Genomic DNA, 19,338 nt, shown 5'->3' on the forward strand with positions numbered 1-19,338 from the left:
CCAGCAGGTGGCCGGGAGCGGCCACTGCACTCCAGTCTGGGCGAGAGAGTGAGGCTCCAACTCAAAAAGAAAAAAAAAAAAAAGAAATGGAGACAAGACTTTTCTGTGTGGTCTTCCTCATAGTGATTTCTAGTTAGTTTTTAAAGTTATCGTAAATTAAGATCTCGGAAAGGAAAACTCAAAACCATCACAAAAGTCAGAGTGTTGAAATGCTGGCTTAATACTAGACTCACCAGCATCACAAAAGGGGTTGGTAGAGGCACTATGGGGATGGGGAACACAGAATACCATCAGATCTGAGGAAATGGGCCACCCCCCCAAAAAAAAGCTCCTGCTCTCTTATGAGCTTTCCTGTCAAGAAAGGATGTATAGAAGCCAAGATATCGGTTCAGAAATAAAACAAAATTAAATAAACCTGAGATCCTGATTCATCCAATTTAAGATACACGAATTTTCTAAGCCAAAGAATCTGACAAAAAGCTGAAACTGAATATACACGGCAGGAAGGAAGATACTAACGAGACAAGCAAAGTGCCTCGGGCTCACTCCAAAGGAAGGAACTACATCCTTCTTAGTATGCCTGGTTTGGGCTTGATTGAAAGGTGCAGCCATACCGTCAGACCATCTTGTGGGGCCTATGAATAATGGCAGCACCAAGAGTTCCCAGGTAGGTTTACCTACCCTGAGAGTTTGACTTGTGTGGCACTCCCTTGGAACTGTATTTATCAAAATCACAAACAGGACATAAGTTATATGGCCAGGAGCGAGCAAAGTTTGAGTGAGTGCTCAGACCTAAAAGTGGATGGCACTGTGCAGACTCTCAGAGGTCTTGGGGTCAAGGGATAGCTGGTTTCAAGCCTCAGGCTGTTTCAAAATGCAGCCGTAGCTTTAGGTGCAGTGGGAGACGTGCAGCTGATCTTGCAGTAAAGGCAACATGGTTACCTGGCTGAGATGTTTCTTTCCTGGCCTTTTGCTCTCTAGGGGCAGTATTCTCCAAGGCGGGGTGGGGGTCCAGTCGGCCACTGAGTTGCTTACCCTCTGTGGGAGAATTGAATTTGGTCTCATTTACAAAGGTGGACAGGTCCGAGGGCTGTGGGTAGTCCTGTTTGTCGGATTCCAGGTCCACTGTCATGCACGTCCACTTCTGGTTGGTGACCGCCAGCTTTTCCTCATCTGTTGCATGGACCACTGCGGAGATCACCGGGGGCGTTTCTGGTGTAGCAGCTGGAGTGGGTTCCTGCAATAAAAAAGGAAGCCATCTCTTCTCTCATCAGATTCTTGGTCAGAAACTGTACCTATACATGAGGCTGGGGCCCCATTAGCTAGGACAGGTCCCTGTCACAATCCTCTACACATTCTTCATGGACTCTGCTCCAAATAGTCTCTCTCAAGGAAATATATTCTTTTCTCTATGAATCTTTTATGATAGTTTGTTTCAGAGTGATCACTGAGGTTTTTTGTTTGTTTGTTTTTCTTTTTAATCAGGATTTTGTGTCTTGGTTATTTGAGACACTCCTCCTAGTTTTATTACTATTGTGTGATACTCACATAGTGATCAGGCTTGCATGTCAATATCATCAATACCACCTGACAATCACCATCCCAGTCCCTGGAAAAGGGGGTCTTATCTCCATTTCTGTCAGAGAGTGTGGAGCTGAGTATGGCAGGGTAGGAAACCAGAATGTCAGGGCAGAGTTGAGACTGGGACCTTAGCCCTCTATTCCTGGGCTGAGGAATACACCTCCCTCCACAGCCCCCTCACAGTCCAGGGCTGCTGGCTTAGACTGGGAGGGGTGGGAGGTCTGCTTGTTTTATGACCCAGAAATTGCCCTGAATGGTATGACTTACAAGCTTGAAGACTGCCTTCCTTGGTCTGTAAACAGGGTAGAAGAAACAGCATATACTGTATTCGGCATATACCGTATTCGGTGGAGGAACTAGTAAGGGGAAGCAGGGACTCATATAAAGAGTCTAAGCCCCAGGCAACCCCCTGGGGTCCCCTCCCACTGTGGGAGCTTTTCTGTCCTCTCAATAAATCTTGCTTTCTAAAAGGAAAAAAAAAGAGTCCAAGCCCCACTTCTTTAGAGGAGGGAGTTTCCTTTTCTTCCCTCTTTGATTTTGGCTGCATCATTCGGTAGTCCTGACACATACACAGTTTTTTCACATTCCCACTATGCATTCATTTATCTCAAAATACCTTCTTGACAGTCATATATGTTTACAGAGGAGGCACTGGCCAGAATGGACCAGAACGTTTTCTATAGAATCTAAACGACATTTCCCCTGAAGGTCTTCCTACTCCTGGGTTATACTCTGATCTTCTGCAAAGTGAAGGGAACAAAACAGTGTCTTGCAAATGCTGAAGGACCCTCCATTTCCATGTAGGAGGCAAGAAGAGGGTCTTGGACACATGCCTGGGATGAGCAGAAAGGAAAGCTTTGTTGACAGCGGAGTAAAACCACCTCGACATCAACTCCCAGAGTAGCCATAAAATCACAGAGATCAAAGGAACGTTGTACCTGAGAAGGTGGATCAGAGAGAGGAGACCGTTTTGGCGACTTTTTCACCCTAAATGTGTCACTGGAAATAAAATGGAAAATGTAAGCACAACAATCTGAGGTACAGAACACTCCAGAGCAGACCACAGCCACTGTCTCTGCAGAGCTGTCTGACCCAGACCACCCTCCCGCCTGTGCCACCCCAGTACCAGCCAAACGTGTCCCTGCCAACAATTCATTCTGACTTTTTAACAGCTATTATTTTTACCCCCAAGGGAAAGATCCATCAAACTGGAAATCTTTAAAGAGATGACATTTTGGAGAGCTGACCCAGAAAGTGAAGCTGAATCTAACTAAATGTTATTTCATAAAGCAAATTTTGGGTGAGCAGATTAATTTATCTGGATTCTTCCAGGAATGTCTAAACCAACTATGGTTGGGGAAGGGGTTCTGGGTTCATGACACCAATTAATAGGATCCAATTTGCAGACTGGCAAGCAACACCACACTTAATGAACAACCAGAGGAGCCCCTGTAGAAATGGAGTTCTGCCTCCTCGGGAGAATTTGCTGAACCCCTCCCACTCACAGGATCTTTGTGCATAATGGATTCCTGCATTCTGAAAGCTGCTAGGTGAAATTCTGACTAGAGGCAAGGGAGAGATTATTTTTTATGTCTTCTCCTAACCATGGTGAACAGGTAAGATTCATGGCTCTTTTCTTCCTTTCTTTCTTCTGTATATAAATAATCAGGGGAGGGGGCCGTGAAGCAAAGAAAACATGTCAGACTCCTGAAGGGTCAAGAGGCAGATCCCAGAAGGGAGGGATGACTTTTAGCATAAATGATTCTGTTAAATCCATTGGGTGTTCAGACGGTCATTTCCACAGTCAGAATGGTGGCCCTCTCCACCCTGTAGACTGGACCCCGCCCCCCCCCCAGCTCCAGCCCCTCTGTAATATGGTCCCACCCCAGCAAAGTAAAGGCTCTGGGGGCAGTTTCTGTCCTTAGACCCCACCACCCTTCTCTGCTTTACTTGGTAAATGGATGGGCAGAGTAATTTGGCACTCAAGTTCCTTCCTTGTGTTCTCTCAAATAAAACATTCCAACAATGGCATTTGATCATGGAAAAAAACACTATAAATGGCTATTTGCAACATTTATGACATTTGCCATAAAAACAGTGCAATCACAGCTTGAAGCATATATTTATTCATGCATATAAATATATAACTGCATATTCTGTAGTTGCTAAATGGCTTGAAAATACTAAAGAAATCCCTTGGGCAGAAGAGAACCTCAGAGACTTTACCCTATCCTGAGGCTGCCAGATACCCAGGACCAGGCCAGCTTCCCTTGTAAGGACAGGGAGAAGGTATGTGTCTTTGGGTCCCTGAGAGCTGCCCACAGATCGCTCCTGGCCAGGAGAAGCAAAGCAGCAGAGGCACAGAAATAGTCATCTCTGTTTCCCCAACATTCAGCAGGGTGACCCACGGATGGCAGATAAGGCATGCCAACACCCAGCCAGGTCCAGGGTGACCAAGGACGCAGACCCGGGGCCACCTGGTGATGGCTCTCACGGTCATGTGCTCCACTCTGAGCCCAGTGCTCTGCAGGCTTCAATTTGGAAAGGGCCAAACATTTCAGCTTCTCTCATTAGCAAGAACAAGCCATGGTGGTTGCTCTCAGTGCTTAGGTGGGATGGTTATTTTAACATGAAGCCACATTCTATTGAAAGAAATCACCCACTACCCAATTTAAAATGAAAGAATGCAATGAAGAGTTTTAAAATGTATGGGATTCAGATGAAGACATTCATTATGCAAGGGGTAGGGGAAAGGTTCCATTCCTGACAAGCAGGCAGATGTTGGATAATCACGTTTGCACAGCCAAGCAGTCTCACTCATGCTAATTACTATGAAACAGAAACACAGTCTCTGCTATCAGGGAGCCCCGTGCCCCATCATTCCCAGGCCCGCCACAAAAATATGTCAGCAGCAGCCATAGAGGGGGAAATAAAACAAGCTTGGAAGCAGAAACAAAAGGCATTAAAAAAGCACATTTGGCATAAGAGGCAGATTCCATTAAATTTACTTACAACAGAGAACACACAGACATCACATCTTCAACCATCCTAAGACAAGAAGACAAAGAAAAAGAGAGACAGACAGAAGGAACTGACAAAAAAGGTAAATCTGCAGACAATTGGTTATTAATGGGTTAGGATACAACAGCCATTTGCTGTAGGATCTACTTCAAAAGGGTAGGAATTGGCCGGGCTCGGCGGCTCAGGCTGTAATCCCAGCACTTTGGGAGGCCGAGGTGAGTGGATTGCCTGAGTCCGCGGGTACCGGGCAACTTGGCGAGACCTCATCTCTACAATACATCCAAAACTAGCTGGGCATGGTAGCGCACGCCTGTAGTTCTGGCCACTTGGAAGGCTGAGGCGGAAGGATCACCGGAGCCCAGCAGGTCGAGGCTGCGGTGGTCAGAAACGTGCCACTGCACTCCAGTCTGGGTGACAGGGTGAGACTCCAACTCAAAAAAAAAAAGGGTAGGAATCTCAGATTTTAGGAAAGGGGCTGTTGGCTCTAATTATTCCCACAAAGCCTTGGTGCCTAAAGAGCTTTGTCAGCCCAGTGCAGGGTCTTCGAAGCCTCCAGCCCCACCCATGTTAGAGGTGACACCACAAGCTGGGTCAGCTTCCCCGAGCTCTGTTAGCTCTGAGGATCAAACCAGAAAGTGGCTGGGGATAAATATGATATATAGATTTATCTTGGAGGAGGAGAAGATGGTGACTAAAATTGACTCTTATTCCAAAGATGAGAGAGCGTGGCTTTGCAGTCTAAGCGTTTCAGACTTCTCTATTCTGCGTTTGAAATAAAGTTTTCAACACGAATTCTATGGAGTCTCTAAGAAGGGACTAGCTGGGTAAATGATCTAAGAAAAGTCCACATTTGGGGACAGGATGGCCTCCCAGCCATCCCCAGAAAGCAGTAGTATAGTCTAAGGCAAACACTGCTACAGATAACATCATCTCAGGAAGCCCTGAGTTCTCCTCAGATGTTCAAAGCCTGGGGGAGCCCAGAATGGGAGGCAAATGGATCACCCTGTCTCCTTATGTGTCAGGCAGACCCAGAGGGACCAGCACTATGTCCTATTCTGCTGCCCTTGAGGAAACCAATCTCCTCAGCCTTGTAAAATTCTTGACAATACTTCCCACGAGAACAAGGAAGTCTCCAAGCAGTAAACCAGAGACCTAAGAAGAAAGGATCAGGAGCCATCCAAGTTAAAGCTGGGTCTTGGGATAAATTCTGGAGGCATGGATGCACAGCATCTAAGGGCAATGTACTGGGCCTTGCCAAGTGTTTGTGGACCACAGACCTGATCATCTTTGGCTTCCTGGGGATTGTGGGGATTTGCTCTCTGCTTTCAGATTCCATTTACCTCTTTGGGCTTTTGGACTCTTGTCCACAAAAAGGTGACTAGAGAAAGGGAAGGAGACAAAGAGGGGTGTTTCTTAAAGGCTGGGCAGGGTGCAGGGAGGGACCCAGGTCACACTTTTCACTCCTCTACCACCTGGAACCCACTACTGTATCGCTCTCTGTGCTAATAATGTCTCTTTATGGACAGAAACAAAACTATAAATTTTAACAATAGTTTAAAAGGCATATCTTCTAGCTTCTCTAAAAAGCAATTTGCATGCTAAACAGAGATAAGGGTTAGTCACCAACAGGGGAGTTGACCAGGTCTCTAAGGGGCTGTTCCCTTTCTATGGGATCTCCCAGACTCTGCTGGAGTGGAATGTCAGGTCTTTGGCCAAAAGTGAAACTCTAGACCATTGACTTACTAAGGTAAAAGATCAAGGGACCTTGACTCCAAAGGCATATGTGGATAGGAAAAATGCTACCACTGTGGCCACAGAGAGGAAGGAAAACATGTATCCTCCCTGCTGGTGAAATAGCCACAAATATGGCATCACTACAGCAACCGGAGGCAAGGTTAGGGCAGTTGAAGGTTATCCAGGCATGACTATGGGTCACAGTCAATGTGCAGCCCCGCCTCCGATCCTTCCACCTCCACCCCTGAACTTACGTCTTTAGGGGCGTCTTCTTCTTCTTGGCGGGCTTGTTTAGCCCGTCCCCGTCCACTCCACTGGCTTCGATAGCATTGGCTGGGATCTCAAAGGAGGATGGGGATTTAGAAGGTGAGCTGGGGGTCTTAGAGGACGTCTTAAAGGGGTCAATGGGCTCATCACAGGCGTCTGGGTCAAAGTTGTATGACTGTTGGGGCAGTTTGGGAGACTCCTGCATTTTGGGGGTGGAAGTAAAAGGGTTAAAATTGGGGTCATCCCACTTGTCAATATCAAAGGTGTAGGTACCTTTAGCAATAGGGATGTCATTGGGTTCAGCGGGGGATCTGGGAGGTGAGGCAGGAGTGTTGTCAAGTTTCTCGGGTGTCTTTTTCATCTTTGGCCTCCTTAGGGGCATTTTGGCAACCGGCTTTTTGCCAATCTTTTTGGTAGAAGAGGGATTCTCCTGCTGGTTGTCCCAACTACCCTTGTCCTCAGAATAGTCAAACTCCAGCCTCACTGAGACCCCTTTGGCTGGGGAGTCCTCTTGCCCCTCACTATCTGATGGGGTCACCTCCACTGCCTCCGGGGCCGTGGTAAGAGGCAGCGTCTTCCTCCCAATGGGGGGTGAGTTCTGCACTCTGCCACCTCCAGCAGCTGGGGGGATAGCCCCTTCTGCAGTTTCCGAGTCCAGAGGGCAGACAGCTTTGGACACAACAGTAGGTTCCAGGGGTGTCTCCTCCAATAAGGCTGGGCCAGAACTTTCTGTCTTGGCGGATTCCGTTTTTGTCTCAGATGCTGGATTCTCCTCACCGGAGACGGGACTCTCTTCCGCTGGCTCTTGTTGTGTCTCTTTCACTGGGGGGGTCTCTGTGGGTTTCTTAGTGGTCGGTTTCTTTTTTAAGGAAGGTGGCCTCGGTTTTTTAGTTCGCTTAAGAGTACTAGAAGCGCTGCTGGAACCCGTGCTGTATGCATCTGGGGCGAGGGCCACGGCCTCGGGGTTGCCTGAGCAAGAAGCACCATCAAAGTCACTGGCTTGCAGGCTGAGAGACCGGGACAGCGTGGACTTAGAGATGGGCACGGAGTCGGTGGACTTCCTCCGCGTGTTCACTGTGCACTCTTGATTCTTAGGGTCTGAGGCGCGGGGCTCCACGGTCTGAAAGCTATCCACTAGCTCGATGTTGTCAAAGTCCAAATTGTAAGTCCCGCTGCTAGCTATTGGCTTGTCTTCGTCGAAAACAGCAGAAAAGGAGTGTGATGGGGGACGGAAAGGACTTCCTTCTACAGAGTCGCTCTGTGGGCCCTCAGGGATGGAGACTGTTTCAGAACTGCATCCTAAGGAGATAGAGACAGAGCAATCACTATGGACACAGGACACACTGGAACATTTCTCTGCCAGACCATCAGCCACTAGAGCAAAAGTTAACAAGTCACAGCCCCAGGCCACCCCGGCCTGCCACTGGGCACACTGGTTGGGTACAGACCCTGGTCCTACCCTGGACAGGTTTGCCCTCGGTTCCCTCATTTGTAAAATGGGAGTGAAGAGGGCTGATTCAGAAATAATTCATTCATTTACCAAGTGCCTAATCAGGACCAGACACCAATCTTCATGCTGGAGACTCAACAATGAACAAAACAGACAAGATCCTGGCCTTCCCAGACATCACTTGATTCAGGGAAAAGATAGTGAATAAACCAACAAACAAGCAAAATGTACAGACTGTCAGAGGGTGATATGTGCTAGGGAGAAAAGTAAAGCCAGGACTGGAGAGTTGCAATTTTAAAATAAATTAGTCAGGCAATGTCCTCCGAGAAGACATCTGAGCAAAGAATCTAAGTAGAGGCATGAACCAGGAGAACTCCTGGGGAGAAAGCAACTTAGGCAGAAAAAACAGTAAGTGTGCAGCTCCTGGGGGAGGACCACCCTTGATGTATTACAGAAATACCAAAGAGTCGCTAAAGCAAGAGACAGGAAGACAGATAAATACTGCAGTAAAGCAGAGTAAGTCTTGCATAAACAGTAACCAGTGTCACCAGCAAGTCTGCTCTTGACTACTCAGAGCCATCCAAGGAACAAAGAGGAGCCTTTAAATGGAGGTCCCTGGGTAACTGTGGCAGAACTGACCTTGCTGTCTGCCACCTGCTGCTCCAGCCATCCTCTGTAACCGCTCCCTCTATCCTGCCTGTCCGTCCTTGCCCTTGCCTCCTGTCTATTCTCACTCCTCTCTTGGCTGCTTCCTCTGAGCTTTTCTGCCTCATCAGCCACTGCCGGCCAAGGAGGTTGCTGCTCCGTATTTCCTAACAGGCCGCAGATGCCCAAAGTGTTGGCCAAAGGATGCCCAGGGATCCCACACAGTCGCACTGCCCCAAAGGGGCCAGCCAGCCCTGGCCTCGGCTGGGCTGCTCTGGGTTCTGCTCGCACCAGGTGGCATCTTCATGCATTTCTGAGTTCACAGCTGTTCCTGGCAGTCAAGGATGCCAGAAAGAGATGTGCCAGAAAACGAAAAATGTGTCACTGGACAAGAGAGGGCCTACATCGTGAAGTGGTCTACAGGTCAAAGGACGTGGGGAACGCAGAACCAAGGAGAGCCAGAACTGGTCCGAAGGTAACTTGGGACGGCGTTCCTAAAGTGTGCTGCGCTGACAGGTGTTACACCCCCCAGGCCGTTTCCCATACTGATAAAGTTGCCAGACAAAATACAGGATGCTCAGCTAGATTTGAATTTCAGATAAATGATTATGTTTTTTAATATACGTATGTCCCACATCCCAGTTATCTGTTGTTTATCTAAGAGCCAAATTTAATGGGTACTTTTTCCCATTTTGATGAGCTCTAGCCTTCATCTCACCAAAAAGAGTTTGGGAAATCTTAATTAAACCCGAGCTAGTCTGGTACTGCAGATTTCCTCAGGGCCGTTCATGCTCACGCTGCAGACTTCCAGGTGATGAGCATTTCGTACTTAGCAAGCTTGGCTCACAGCAATCTTCCCCTGGAGCACTAAGCAGAGAACTCCAGTTGGTGAAATGAGAGATCACCACACACAGAACCTTCAAGCCTCTTGAGTTCAGGAATCAGTCTTATCTTTGGATTCCCCCTTGCCTTCTGGAAGCACAGCTTTGGGCTAGTCCATGTTTCATACCTCTTTCTCACTCCCTCTCTTCCCACCTGGAGCGATGTCCTAAATGCAGTACAGCTGATTGAAGTCTCTCAGCTCTCTCTTTCCATGAAACATTCCTCCAGCATCTTCCAAACACTCCTACTTCCTTCTCACCTCAAAAGAAGAAGTGTCACCTCCCTTTTAAAACCAACTCCCTCCCTCGTACTTCCAGGACCAGTACTCTCAAGCACTCTATCCTCACATCAGCAGTGGCCTTGTCTTCTTACCCTGCGACTGCCCCTGGACACACAGTACAGAGGACACAGAGGACCACGGCATGCTGAGGAGGACTAGGTGCTTTCAAAAGGGGCTTGACAGGAGGGAGAACGAGCCTCAGGCCATTCCATCATTTCCGAAGCAATGCCAACTTTGTCCCTCCCAGGCTGCTACACATGCCTCTGCAGCCTTCAGAAGGAAGCCTTTGGAAGCCTACAGAGGCTGTTCAAACGTCACTAGTAATCATGCAACAACGAGCAGACCTTCAGCTTAACCATCTGTTCATTGCTTTCTCTAGGAGAAACAGCTCCCTGCCTGCTTAACATGGCTTTCCTATTTAGAACTGACATTCACTCATTAAATCATCATGGACCAGAAAACTTAACCTTGCTGCAGGGTTTCTTAACCTTGGCACGATGGCTGTTTGGGGTTGGTCAGTTTTTTGTCACAGGGGCTGTCCTGTTCATGGTAGCACATTCTTAGCCTCCAAGTGCTAGATGCCAATGGCACCCCCCTACCCTAGTTGTGACAACCAAAAATATCTCCAGACATTGCTATGTCCCCTTGAGGGGCAAAATCGCCACTGGTTGGGAACGGCTCTTATTGTGTGGTCACCAACACAGGCTGCTCCACAAGGTCCATCGCAGGGTTGGGAGGACCTTTAGGATCCAGTAGGGTTCCAAGTTCTCCCCACCCCCACAGACTTCTAGACATCCACACGACATATCTGTACAGACCATTCATTCCAAATAACCTGGGTGCCTCCTATATGTAAGTCACTCTGGGGTATGCCAGGGACACAGAGATAAGGAAGGACAGGACCCCAGATCAAGCCATCCACGTCAACATACCCTCCACCTCGAATGTCCTGTCAGTGTAGACCAGGGCAATGCCCTGGAGAGCAGTACTTTGCACCAGGCTCCGAGTTTCTGGCATGGTCTGATGATCGAGTCAGCATCTGTGGCTCATCGTATGAAAGGCTCACTAGGGTTTCCCAGTTATCCGAGTCTGGAGCACTGCCATCACCAAATACCACAGCCCAGGGGGCTAAAACAACAGAAATTTATTTCTCACAGTTCTGGAGGTCAGAAGTCCAAGGTCAAGGTGTCAGCGGGTTTGGCTTCTCCTTGGTTTGCTGATAGTCTTTTCTCTGTGTGCACTCCTGGTGTCTCTTCCTCGTCTTCCAGGGACACTAGTCCCACTGGACGAGGGTCCTACCCTTATGAACCCAGTCAACCTCAAGTGCCTCCTTAAAGGCCCTATCTACAAACACAATCATATTGGGGGGTGAGGGCTTTTGACATATGAATTTAGAGGGGACACAATTCAGTCCATAGATCCAGTGCTGGGCAATACAATCCCTAAGCTAAGGAAAAGCAAATGTGTTAGAAATAGGAGGGAATTCCAAGGAAAGAAAGAAAGAAAGGGGCAACTGACATCAAATAGTTAACATCATCCTACCTTCCCAAAGGCCACATTCTTAGCCTTGCTGGACTATTTTTCATGACAGCACCTCCCTCCCTCTCTCTTCTCCTCTCATAATGAGCTCACTTTGAGCAGGGATCCTTGGGGTCCAGAGCACCAAAGGTGTGCCCTGGCACTCTGAATTTAAACCAGTAAATCAAGGTAAATGGTCTTATTCACAGGAAGCATAACTTCATATCTTCTAAGTGCATGAATAAAAATCTACTGCAATTAATACTGTTTATTCTGGGGAAAAGTCGCCATTTTAAGTAGGCTAACAAGATGCAAAAGAAAAATTCCTCAGCTCTTATATGGCATTTTGCTGTAGCTGTGGGCAACTCAGAGTACGCCCATGATGAACTCAACATTTCCCAAACTCGTCTCATCCGAGACACACCTGAAACACTCATTAAAACACCAGACTCCTGCTTTGTCCCTTCCTGCCTGGAGAAGCAGCAGTTCAGCAAGGCTAGGAGGGGGCTCAGAGTCCTCATTTAACAGGTACCACAGTGTCCCTTTCCTCAACAGTCTGGGACTGGGTTGGTCACTCACCTGCTTCTTTCTGGCCTATCCTAGTTCTTAAAACCTCCAATGGACAACACTTTAATGTTTGGCTACAAAAATGAGTGGGTTTTGAGGACATGCTTGGATGGGACTTGGATGGTGAGCCCTGATTCCAGGTCAGGATTTTGACTCAAAGGCTTGAGGTGTTAGGGCTGCAGAGGAGACAAGCAGACGCAGTCCCTAAGTGTGCACACTCCACTGATGTAGCCCAAAATGCAGAGTTACGAAGCTCAAGACACTAAACCCAATATTAAACAGCAAGATAGCAGCAGGCCCATGCCATGGGCACCTTCTCTCTCCAAACCTGACATTCAGGCTTTCCACGAGACCCTGTTGAGTCCCAAGAATCTCTCCACTGGGGCTTTTGCTCTTCTGCTTCCCAATGTCTCTCTTGTGTTCTTATGTCTGTGCTCAAACTTCCATTCAATTCCCAGAAATCAAGCAGGGAAAAGTGCCAACAGAGGCGTCATGGGTAATGACAAGTACTGACCATGTTAACTGACTCAGCGATGGAGACATTCTCTTTGTGAAAAGAGAAACATTTTCCCCATCAGTGTCCACCTTGTGAGCATCTGAGTGGCAGAGCCATAGTCAGGATGAGGAGAGCCAAAGGGGCAGGGGATTGGCTGGGTAGGGCAAAAAGTGACAGCTCCCCACAGGCGCCCAGGAACACTGTCAGGGTGACAGTCCCACCATGGAATGGCACACAGGGTGGGGACTTGTGAAGCCCTGGGCGGGTCCAGGCTCTGCCTCGAGCATACCACATGTCTCTTCTCTGTCCTGCTTTGCTGACTGTCACTTCTCTTCTCTGTAAGCCAGAGATGAGCAGCTTTTCTAGAAAATGCATGCCTGCCATCTTGCTGGGGTTCTTCCCTGGGGGGCTGCCTACCACAGGGCCACGAGCTGCAGCACCAGCACAAAGGCTCTGCCGGTTTATAGACTTTACTGCTCCTCTTTGGAGAAGGAGGGGGAGGGACAAGGAGGAAGCAACTAAATGCCCAATGAGACGTGGGGCCACACCTCATCATTCTCAACCTGAGTTCTCATCTAGAAAATGTTCTCATTCCCTTCCATCCTCCTTCAAGCCTTATCGTGGGCGTGAAATGAGATGCTTCACCAATTAAAGAAGACAGCAAGTAGACCACTAGGATAATGTTAGATCCAGATGAAGCTAGTGTCAAAGGGTCAGAGCCAGATAAAAAGCAGCCAAAACCTTGGCTCTGCCACGGATCAACCTGGTGACCTTGGAAGTTCCTTAACTTTGCTTTGTCTCATTGTCACCATCGGCAGAACCACTTCCCACAACGTCACTATTGTTCTATAATCATCAAACATCATCTGTAACAGGACAATATCTATGGGGCCTCGTTAAACTCCTATCCTCCCTGAAGGATAATGGGCTGAACCATCTTCCTGTGGTTCACTCATGGCTTGCTGAGCTGGTAAGTCTCACCGTGCTGGTATGGACATGGAGTGTAGTCAAGCATCTCCAGCAAGGTCATTAAGCAAAGTAAATGTACATCCAGAGGGTCAGGTTTCTGCCAGGTTCTTGGTGTCCCCACCCGAGGTACAAAGCAAATTGTGAACACAGCTACCATGGGCAGGTGAGGTCACTGTCCTACCCATGTGAACACGGCCACTGTGGGCAGATACGATCACCATCCTCTCATGTTTCTTCACCTGTCTATATAGCCCCTGAAATTCCACTGTCCCTCCAGCCTGGGGTGAATAGAGCTTTGGATTTGGCAGCTGTGGACCCCACGTATCTCTCTGGCTCAATGACCAAGGCCCCCTGAGAGGCAGTACCAGCTAATGCTAACATGTTCTACCTGGGTATCTCCTTACACACAAGGTCTCATGCATGGCTGCACATCAGAATCCCCAGCAGCCTCACCCATTCCATGGACCTGGGCACATGAAACACGTCATGAAGACAGGAGCAGCCTGACCAAAGAAGGTCCCAAGTGCTCGTGACAGCCAGACCCAGGTCTCAAAAGCCTTGGCCCTCAGCTTGCTGTGTGCTATGGTCTGAACGTGTTTCCCCAAAATTCGTATGTTGAAATCCTCACCCTCAAGGTGATCGTATTAGGGGGTGGGGCCTTTGAGAGGTGATGAGGTCATGGGGGCAGAGTCTTCATGAACAGGATTAGTGCCTATAAAGGGGGCCAAAGGGAGCTTGCTTGCCCCTTCTACCATGAGAAGACACAGGAAGAGGGGCTGTTTCTGAACCAGAAAGCAGGTCCAAACCTACTGGTGCCTTGATCTTGGACTTGCCAGCCTCTAGAACTGTGGAAAATAAAATTTGTTGTTTTAAAAGGCTCCCTGTCTATGGTTATGTTATAGCACCCTGATCAGACTTAAGACAATGTGCAGCCCAGGAAGGTTATTTGAGCCTTCTGAGCCTCAGATGTAAACTGGGTATTCTTGTAAGGATGATGAGGGAGAGCCCCTAATAACTCAGCCCAGGGCACAGCTGGTGCTTGGAAAAGGTAGACATGGCCCCCCCCCCCAAGTCTTGCACAAGCCATAACAACACCCACCCCCTTCCTGCCCCAGACTGGGAAGCGCCCAATCCTTGTTGGGGTCCAAGATGTCCTGTGCCACCACTGGAAGTTTCATGTCTCCTCAGTGAGTACCCACGCGTGGCTTCCTCAGAGATGAAAGCAAAGGATGGTGTGTGTGGAAACAGGGTCCCCTGTGGCAGGCCCAATGGGGAAAAAAGTGACAGGGTGCTCTGAGGCCAGGCCAGGCCCTCAGCTCCCAGTGGAGTCAACTTGAGCACAGTGGTCCACAGACAGCCATTTGGACCACAGTTGGTACCTGACAAGGGCCACCATGTCCCAGGAGGAGAGAGGAAAGGTATAGAAACGCAGGGCAAGAGCGGCTCCAACCACCTTCAAGGTCCCCACAAGGGCCTTTTCCCTGGGGTTGGTAGTTGCCCAGCAAGAGTGAGTAAACAAGCTTCATCCCCCATGAAGAGCAATGTTCCTGGGAGCAGGGGGTGAGGGTACTACCGGACAGACCAGTCTAGGCCCTCCAGCCATGTCTCCCCATGGATAACTGACTTGCAGTCCTTTGCTCTGTCCTCTCCCTCAGGTGTGGCCCAGGCTGCGGCTCTCAGGACAGGCTGCCAGTGCTGCCCTTGCACATGTCTGAGCATCTGCAAGCACAGAGACGACCTTTACTCAACACCTCCTAAGTGTCTGCACCAGGCTATGTGCTCAAGCCGTTCTAGCTCAGGTCACCTGCACGGAGAGCCTTTTGGTTTCCAAATGCAAGGAAGTTGGGCTTGAAGGTAGAGAGGCCTAGGTTCTCTCCTGAGAGCCTCCTCTCTTGCTGCAAGACAGCACTCGAGGTCCTTAACCTCCATGTCTCACTGGGTAAGCAGGTGAAGATGTTCACTGTACAGGGATATGGTACATATGAAGGATAAATCTCCCTCGCCTGAGGGAGAGATGAAACACACACAGGATATAGCACAGCCCTGACACAGGACACACACTTACACAGGAGCTATTATTTAATTATGTGACATTTAATTATGTCCCTTGGCAGCTGGATTTGAGTTCTAATAACAGTTACTATACACCAGCCAAACACTCCGTTCACAGGACCACAGAAGGCCACAGCGGAAAGAATCTCAGAGGATATACCAGTTACTCTCTTCATTTTACGGATAAGAAAACTGGGCTCAGCTGGGCATGGTGGCTCGCACCTATCATCCCAGCACTTTGGAAGACTGAGGAGGGAGGACTGCTTGAGCCCAGGAATCCAAAACCGGCCTGGGCAACAAGAAAAAAATTAGCCAGGCATAGTGGCACATGCCTGTAGTCCCAGCTACTCGGGAGGCTGAGGTGGAAGGATCGCCTGAGCCACAGTGAGCTGTGATTATGCCGCTGCACTCTAGTGACAGGGTAAGACCCCAGCTCAAAAAAAAAAAAAAGAAAAGTAAGCTGGGTTTAGATAAGCTGAGTTCCATTGGTGGATGCAAGGAGAGTGCCTGTCCCTCTATCCTAGGGAGCACAAACCTGCTGATAGGACCCAACATTAGATGAGTGACTGTTTAGGACCCAACATTAGATGAGTGACTGTTTTATAAAATGTAAGTTTCCAGGAGGAAAAATCATGTTTTTTTTTCACAGTCAAAGGTCTTGCCTATTACTTTACAGCATCTTTAGCAATACTCCGGGCACTCTGAGAGGAAAGATAAACAACAGGTTTTCCTCTCCTGCCCTTTCTTTCCCGTGGCTCTCAGAAGGAATCTTATTTCTCCAATAGCCACCCTCACTAGCAAGCACAGTTGCCTTCTCATGCCCCATGCTGGTCTGCAGAATGGATGAGGGGATACCACGTCAGGTGGGAGGGTACCCCGCCGGTGGTCTCTAAAGGGTAGCAAATCAATGGACCTTAGTATAGCCCAAACTAGGGGAGCTTTCAGCAGACACAGTTCTAACCATAAGTCTTCTCACTGTATAATCCTCATACAGGAAAATAACATACTGCCATTTTCAAAGGAGGAGAAGCATAAAGTCCCTGTTCAAAGATTCCAGCTGGTGTAATAAAAGGTTCCAAAGGGCTGTGATTCGGTGGCAGTTAAGGTCTCCAGTCCCTTCCCTGCTGGGGGTTTATTTCTTAATCTTTTATAAAGCTCATTCTTTTAGAAACTGGTATCTAAGAAAGTGGTAGGTATTGTGCATGTTTAGTTTCAAGAATGGAGATTGTTCTTTGCTTTGTTGAAAGGAAGTCAGGCAGAAGGGAGAGGACAGGACCAAAGAAAAGAACAGAGTGGGACCCCCTCCCCAGGAGCAGGCATGACACTGGACTGGGAATCCCCAAAGACACATCTATAGGCACAAAAATGGTCTTCTGTACAGACTTCTTGGTGTCTGGGGATGGAACATACATATGCCATCATTTTTCTTCTAAATTCTTTTCTAAAGCATCCCACTCACTTTTAGGCCTGAACTTGTGAAACACACAAAAAAAGAATAGTTTACTCTTCATCACACATTTGACCTGGAGATTATGATGCATGTCATTTAGCCACTTTCCATGAAAAACTATGGATGCATATTTCAAAATATAATGGGAAGTACAGTTTTGTATGCTTTGTTACACAAAATAGAAGAAGAGATGCAAATGACTTTCTGAGAACTGTAAACTGTCCTCCTGGCTCTTCTCTGCCTTAAAAATCCAAGAAATACCAATCACTATCCTCTCAAAGCTGGTATCTCTACACTGACTCAGCAAAATCCAGACACCACTGCTGTCTCATGAGCTGTCAAAGAGAGCAGAATATGAGAAGGGGTAACAGCAAGGAGCCCAGGAATCCAAAACCAGCCTGGGCAACAAGAAAAAAATTAGCCAGGCATGGTGGCACACGCCTGTAGGTAGTCCCAGCTACTCGGGAGGCTGAGGTGGAAGGATCGCCTGTGCCACAGTGAGCTGTGATTATGCCGCTGCACTCCAGTGACAGGGTAAGACCCCAGCTCAAAAAAAAAAAAAAAGAAAAGTAAGCTGGGTTCAGATAAGCTGAGTTCCATTGGTGGATGCAAGGAGAGTGCCTGTCCCTCTATCCTGCTTTCATTAAAAACTGCCCATACTCGGAAGGCTGAGGCGGAAGGATCGCTGGAGCCCAGCAGGTCGAGGCTGCGGTGGCCGGAAGCGGCCACTGCACTCCAGTCTGGGCGACAGAGTGAGACTCCAACTTAAAAAAAAAAAACAAAAACCTGCCCTGCCCCTCCCCCCAGCACAAGGGGGCATATTTGTTTAGGATTAAAGCTCTAGGAGCATATATCCATTCTAAAACAATGGCCTGCTTGAACCCAGGACAAATAAAAAGAATTCCATTCATTTCTTTCTAAAACTAACATCAAGGTCAAAATGTTGTTTTATCATACAGTTCACCTGGCTCCTGGCCAGGGCAAGAGTGCAATGGAGGCCTGGCTCTCGGCCTGCCCTCTGCCCTTCTTGTTCCTCACCCAGGATGGCCTTGAGCACAGGGTGTGGTCACCCAGCTTCCAGGTGGCAGGTCCATTGGTGACTCCTTCTCAGGCAGTTTGCCCTTGGGCCAGGAGAAGGGGATGAGGGAGAAGATGAGCCAGGAGAAGGGGACAAGGTGACCCTGAAGTGGCCATGCCTGGGTATCCAGCGCATGGTCAGGAAGAGGGTTTGGCCCTGCAGACCGCTCAGTGCATGGGAAGGCCTGTGGTCCAAGGAAGGCCAGAGCAGGGGCCCCTGAAGTGTGGGGCCAGAACTGTCCAGGTCTGAGGACGGTATCACCTGGCCCCTTGACCAACCTGTTGGGGGCACTTCTGGCAGGCCCCATCTCCTTCCATGCTAGAGGTGGTCTCACCCTCCAGTGTAACTGGGGAGGCACACAGAACACCAGCCAAGTGGGCAGGGTGGGGGCAGGAATGAGACCTGCTCCACTCCCCAACCCCTGCCCCAATAATCACCACATCTAAAAGGCACATAATGATGCTTTACCTCACACTAAAGAAGAAAGGATGTGGGAAAGTGATAAGAAATCAGGTAACAAGAGGTTACTGAGGAATAAACAAACCACCCTGGACTGACGTGCCCTGTCTACCACTCTCTCTCGTCCGTTTACAAACTACCTTCCTTCCTCCGCCTGTGAGGGCTGTTTTCCTGGAATACAAATACAGACTCACGTGGGCTATCCAGAACCAATGTTCTTATGAAAACAAGGGACCAAATATTAGAATCCAAGACTGTGCTGGAAACCTAAGAGACACATTGCCCACCTCCAAACCCAATTTCCCCAGAGGTCTCCTTTAAAATTTTATAAAGCAAATGCAGTATAATCCACTTTATCTCTTCACTCTTTGTTTTCACAAAAACCTACAAGAATAACATAAAACGCAGCCCGGAAGCCAAGAGGCCAACTCAGTTGCTTGGAGTGGGTGTCCACCTCCAGCTGTACTTATGAAGAGATGCTGCGACCCCCTCCCCCAGGGGCTCGCAGCCACAGGACTGCTCTGGGGCCTCCCCCAGGGAGCACCTGGCCCTTGGTTACCTCTTTCTTCTGGGAGTGGTTGTGCGCTGACCTCGGGTTCTGGGATGGCTTCGGGGGGTGGCGGGGGTGGGGCTGGTGGAGCTTTGACAGGGGTTGTTGACTCCGGGGTCTCAAAGGCTTCTTCAGAGTCGGAACTCCTAATGGAGGCAGGGGGAAAGACACAGGTTAGACAGTGGTCAGGGTATGATTCTGCTGAGCAGACGTGGCCTTCACACCCAGAGCCAGTGGGTTCAGGCTCGCTGCTCCAGGAAACTGTGGGAGGACAGATGAGAGGAAAATCATCTTTCCGGGTCATGACTCCCAAAGGGTGAATCTTTTTTTTTTTTTTTT

The 19,338-nt window shown here is 48.7% G+C and overlaps 1 protein-coding gene across 1 annotated transcript in view; it reads right to left on the reverse strand.

Moving 5' to 3' along the window:
- Positions 1-19,338, reverse strand: part of TACC2 (transforming acidic coiled-coil containing protein 2) — a 56,393-nt gene that overhangs the window by 34,881 nt on the left and 2,174 nt on the right. Inside the window, exons 2-6 of the mRNA XM_021718600.1 lie at positions 19,009-19,145; positions 6,591-7,902; positions 4,594-4,629; positions 2,520-2,580; positions 1,036-1,237 (exon numbers count right to left, since the gene is read on the reverse strand). Coding sequence (XP_021574275.1) covers positions 1,036-1,237; positions 2,520-2,580; positions 4,594-4,629; positions 6,591-7,902; positions 19,009-19,145 — 1,748 coding nt within the window. The remainder of the gene's footprint in view (positions 1-1,035; positions 1,238-2,519; positions 2,581-4,593; positions 4,630-6,590; positions 7,903-19,008; positions 19,146-19,338) is intronic.

This window comes from Carlito syrichta, unplaced genomic scaffold (genome assembly GCF_000164805.1).
Source record: "Carlito syrichta isolate Samal-C Ts95f unplaced genomic scaffold, Tarsius_syrichta-2.0.1 Scaffold312962, whole genome shotgun sequence".
NCBI classification, from domain to species: Eukaryota; Metazoa; Chordata; class Mammalia; order Primates; family Tarsiidae; genus Carlito; species Carlito syrichta.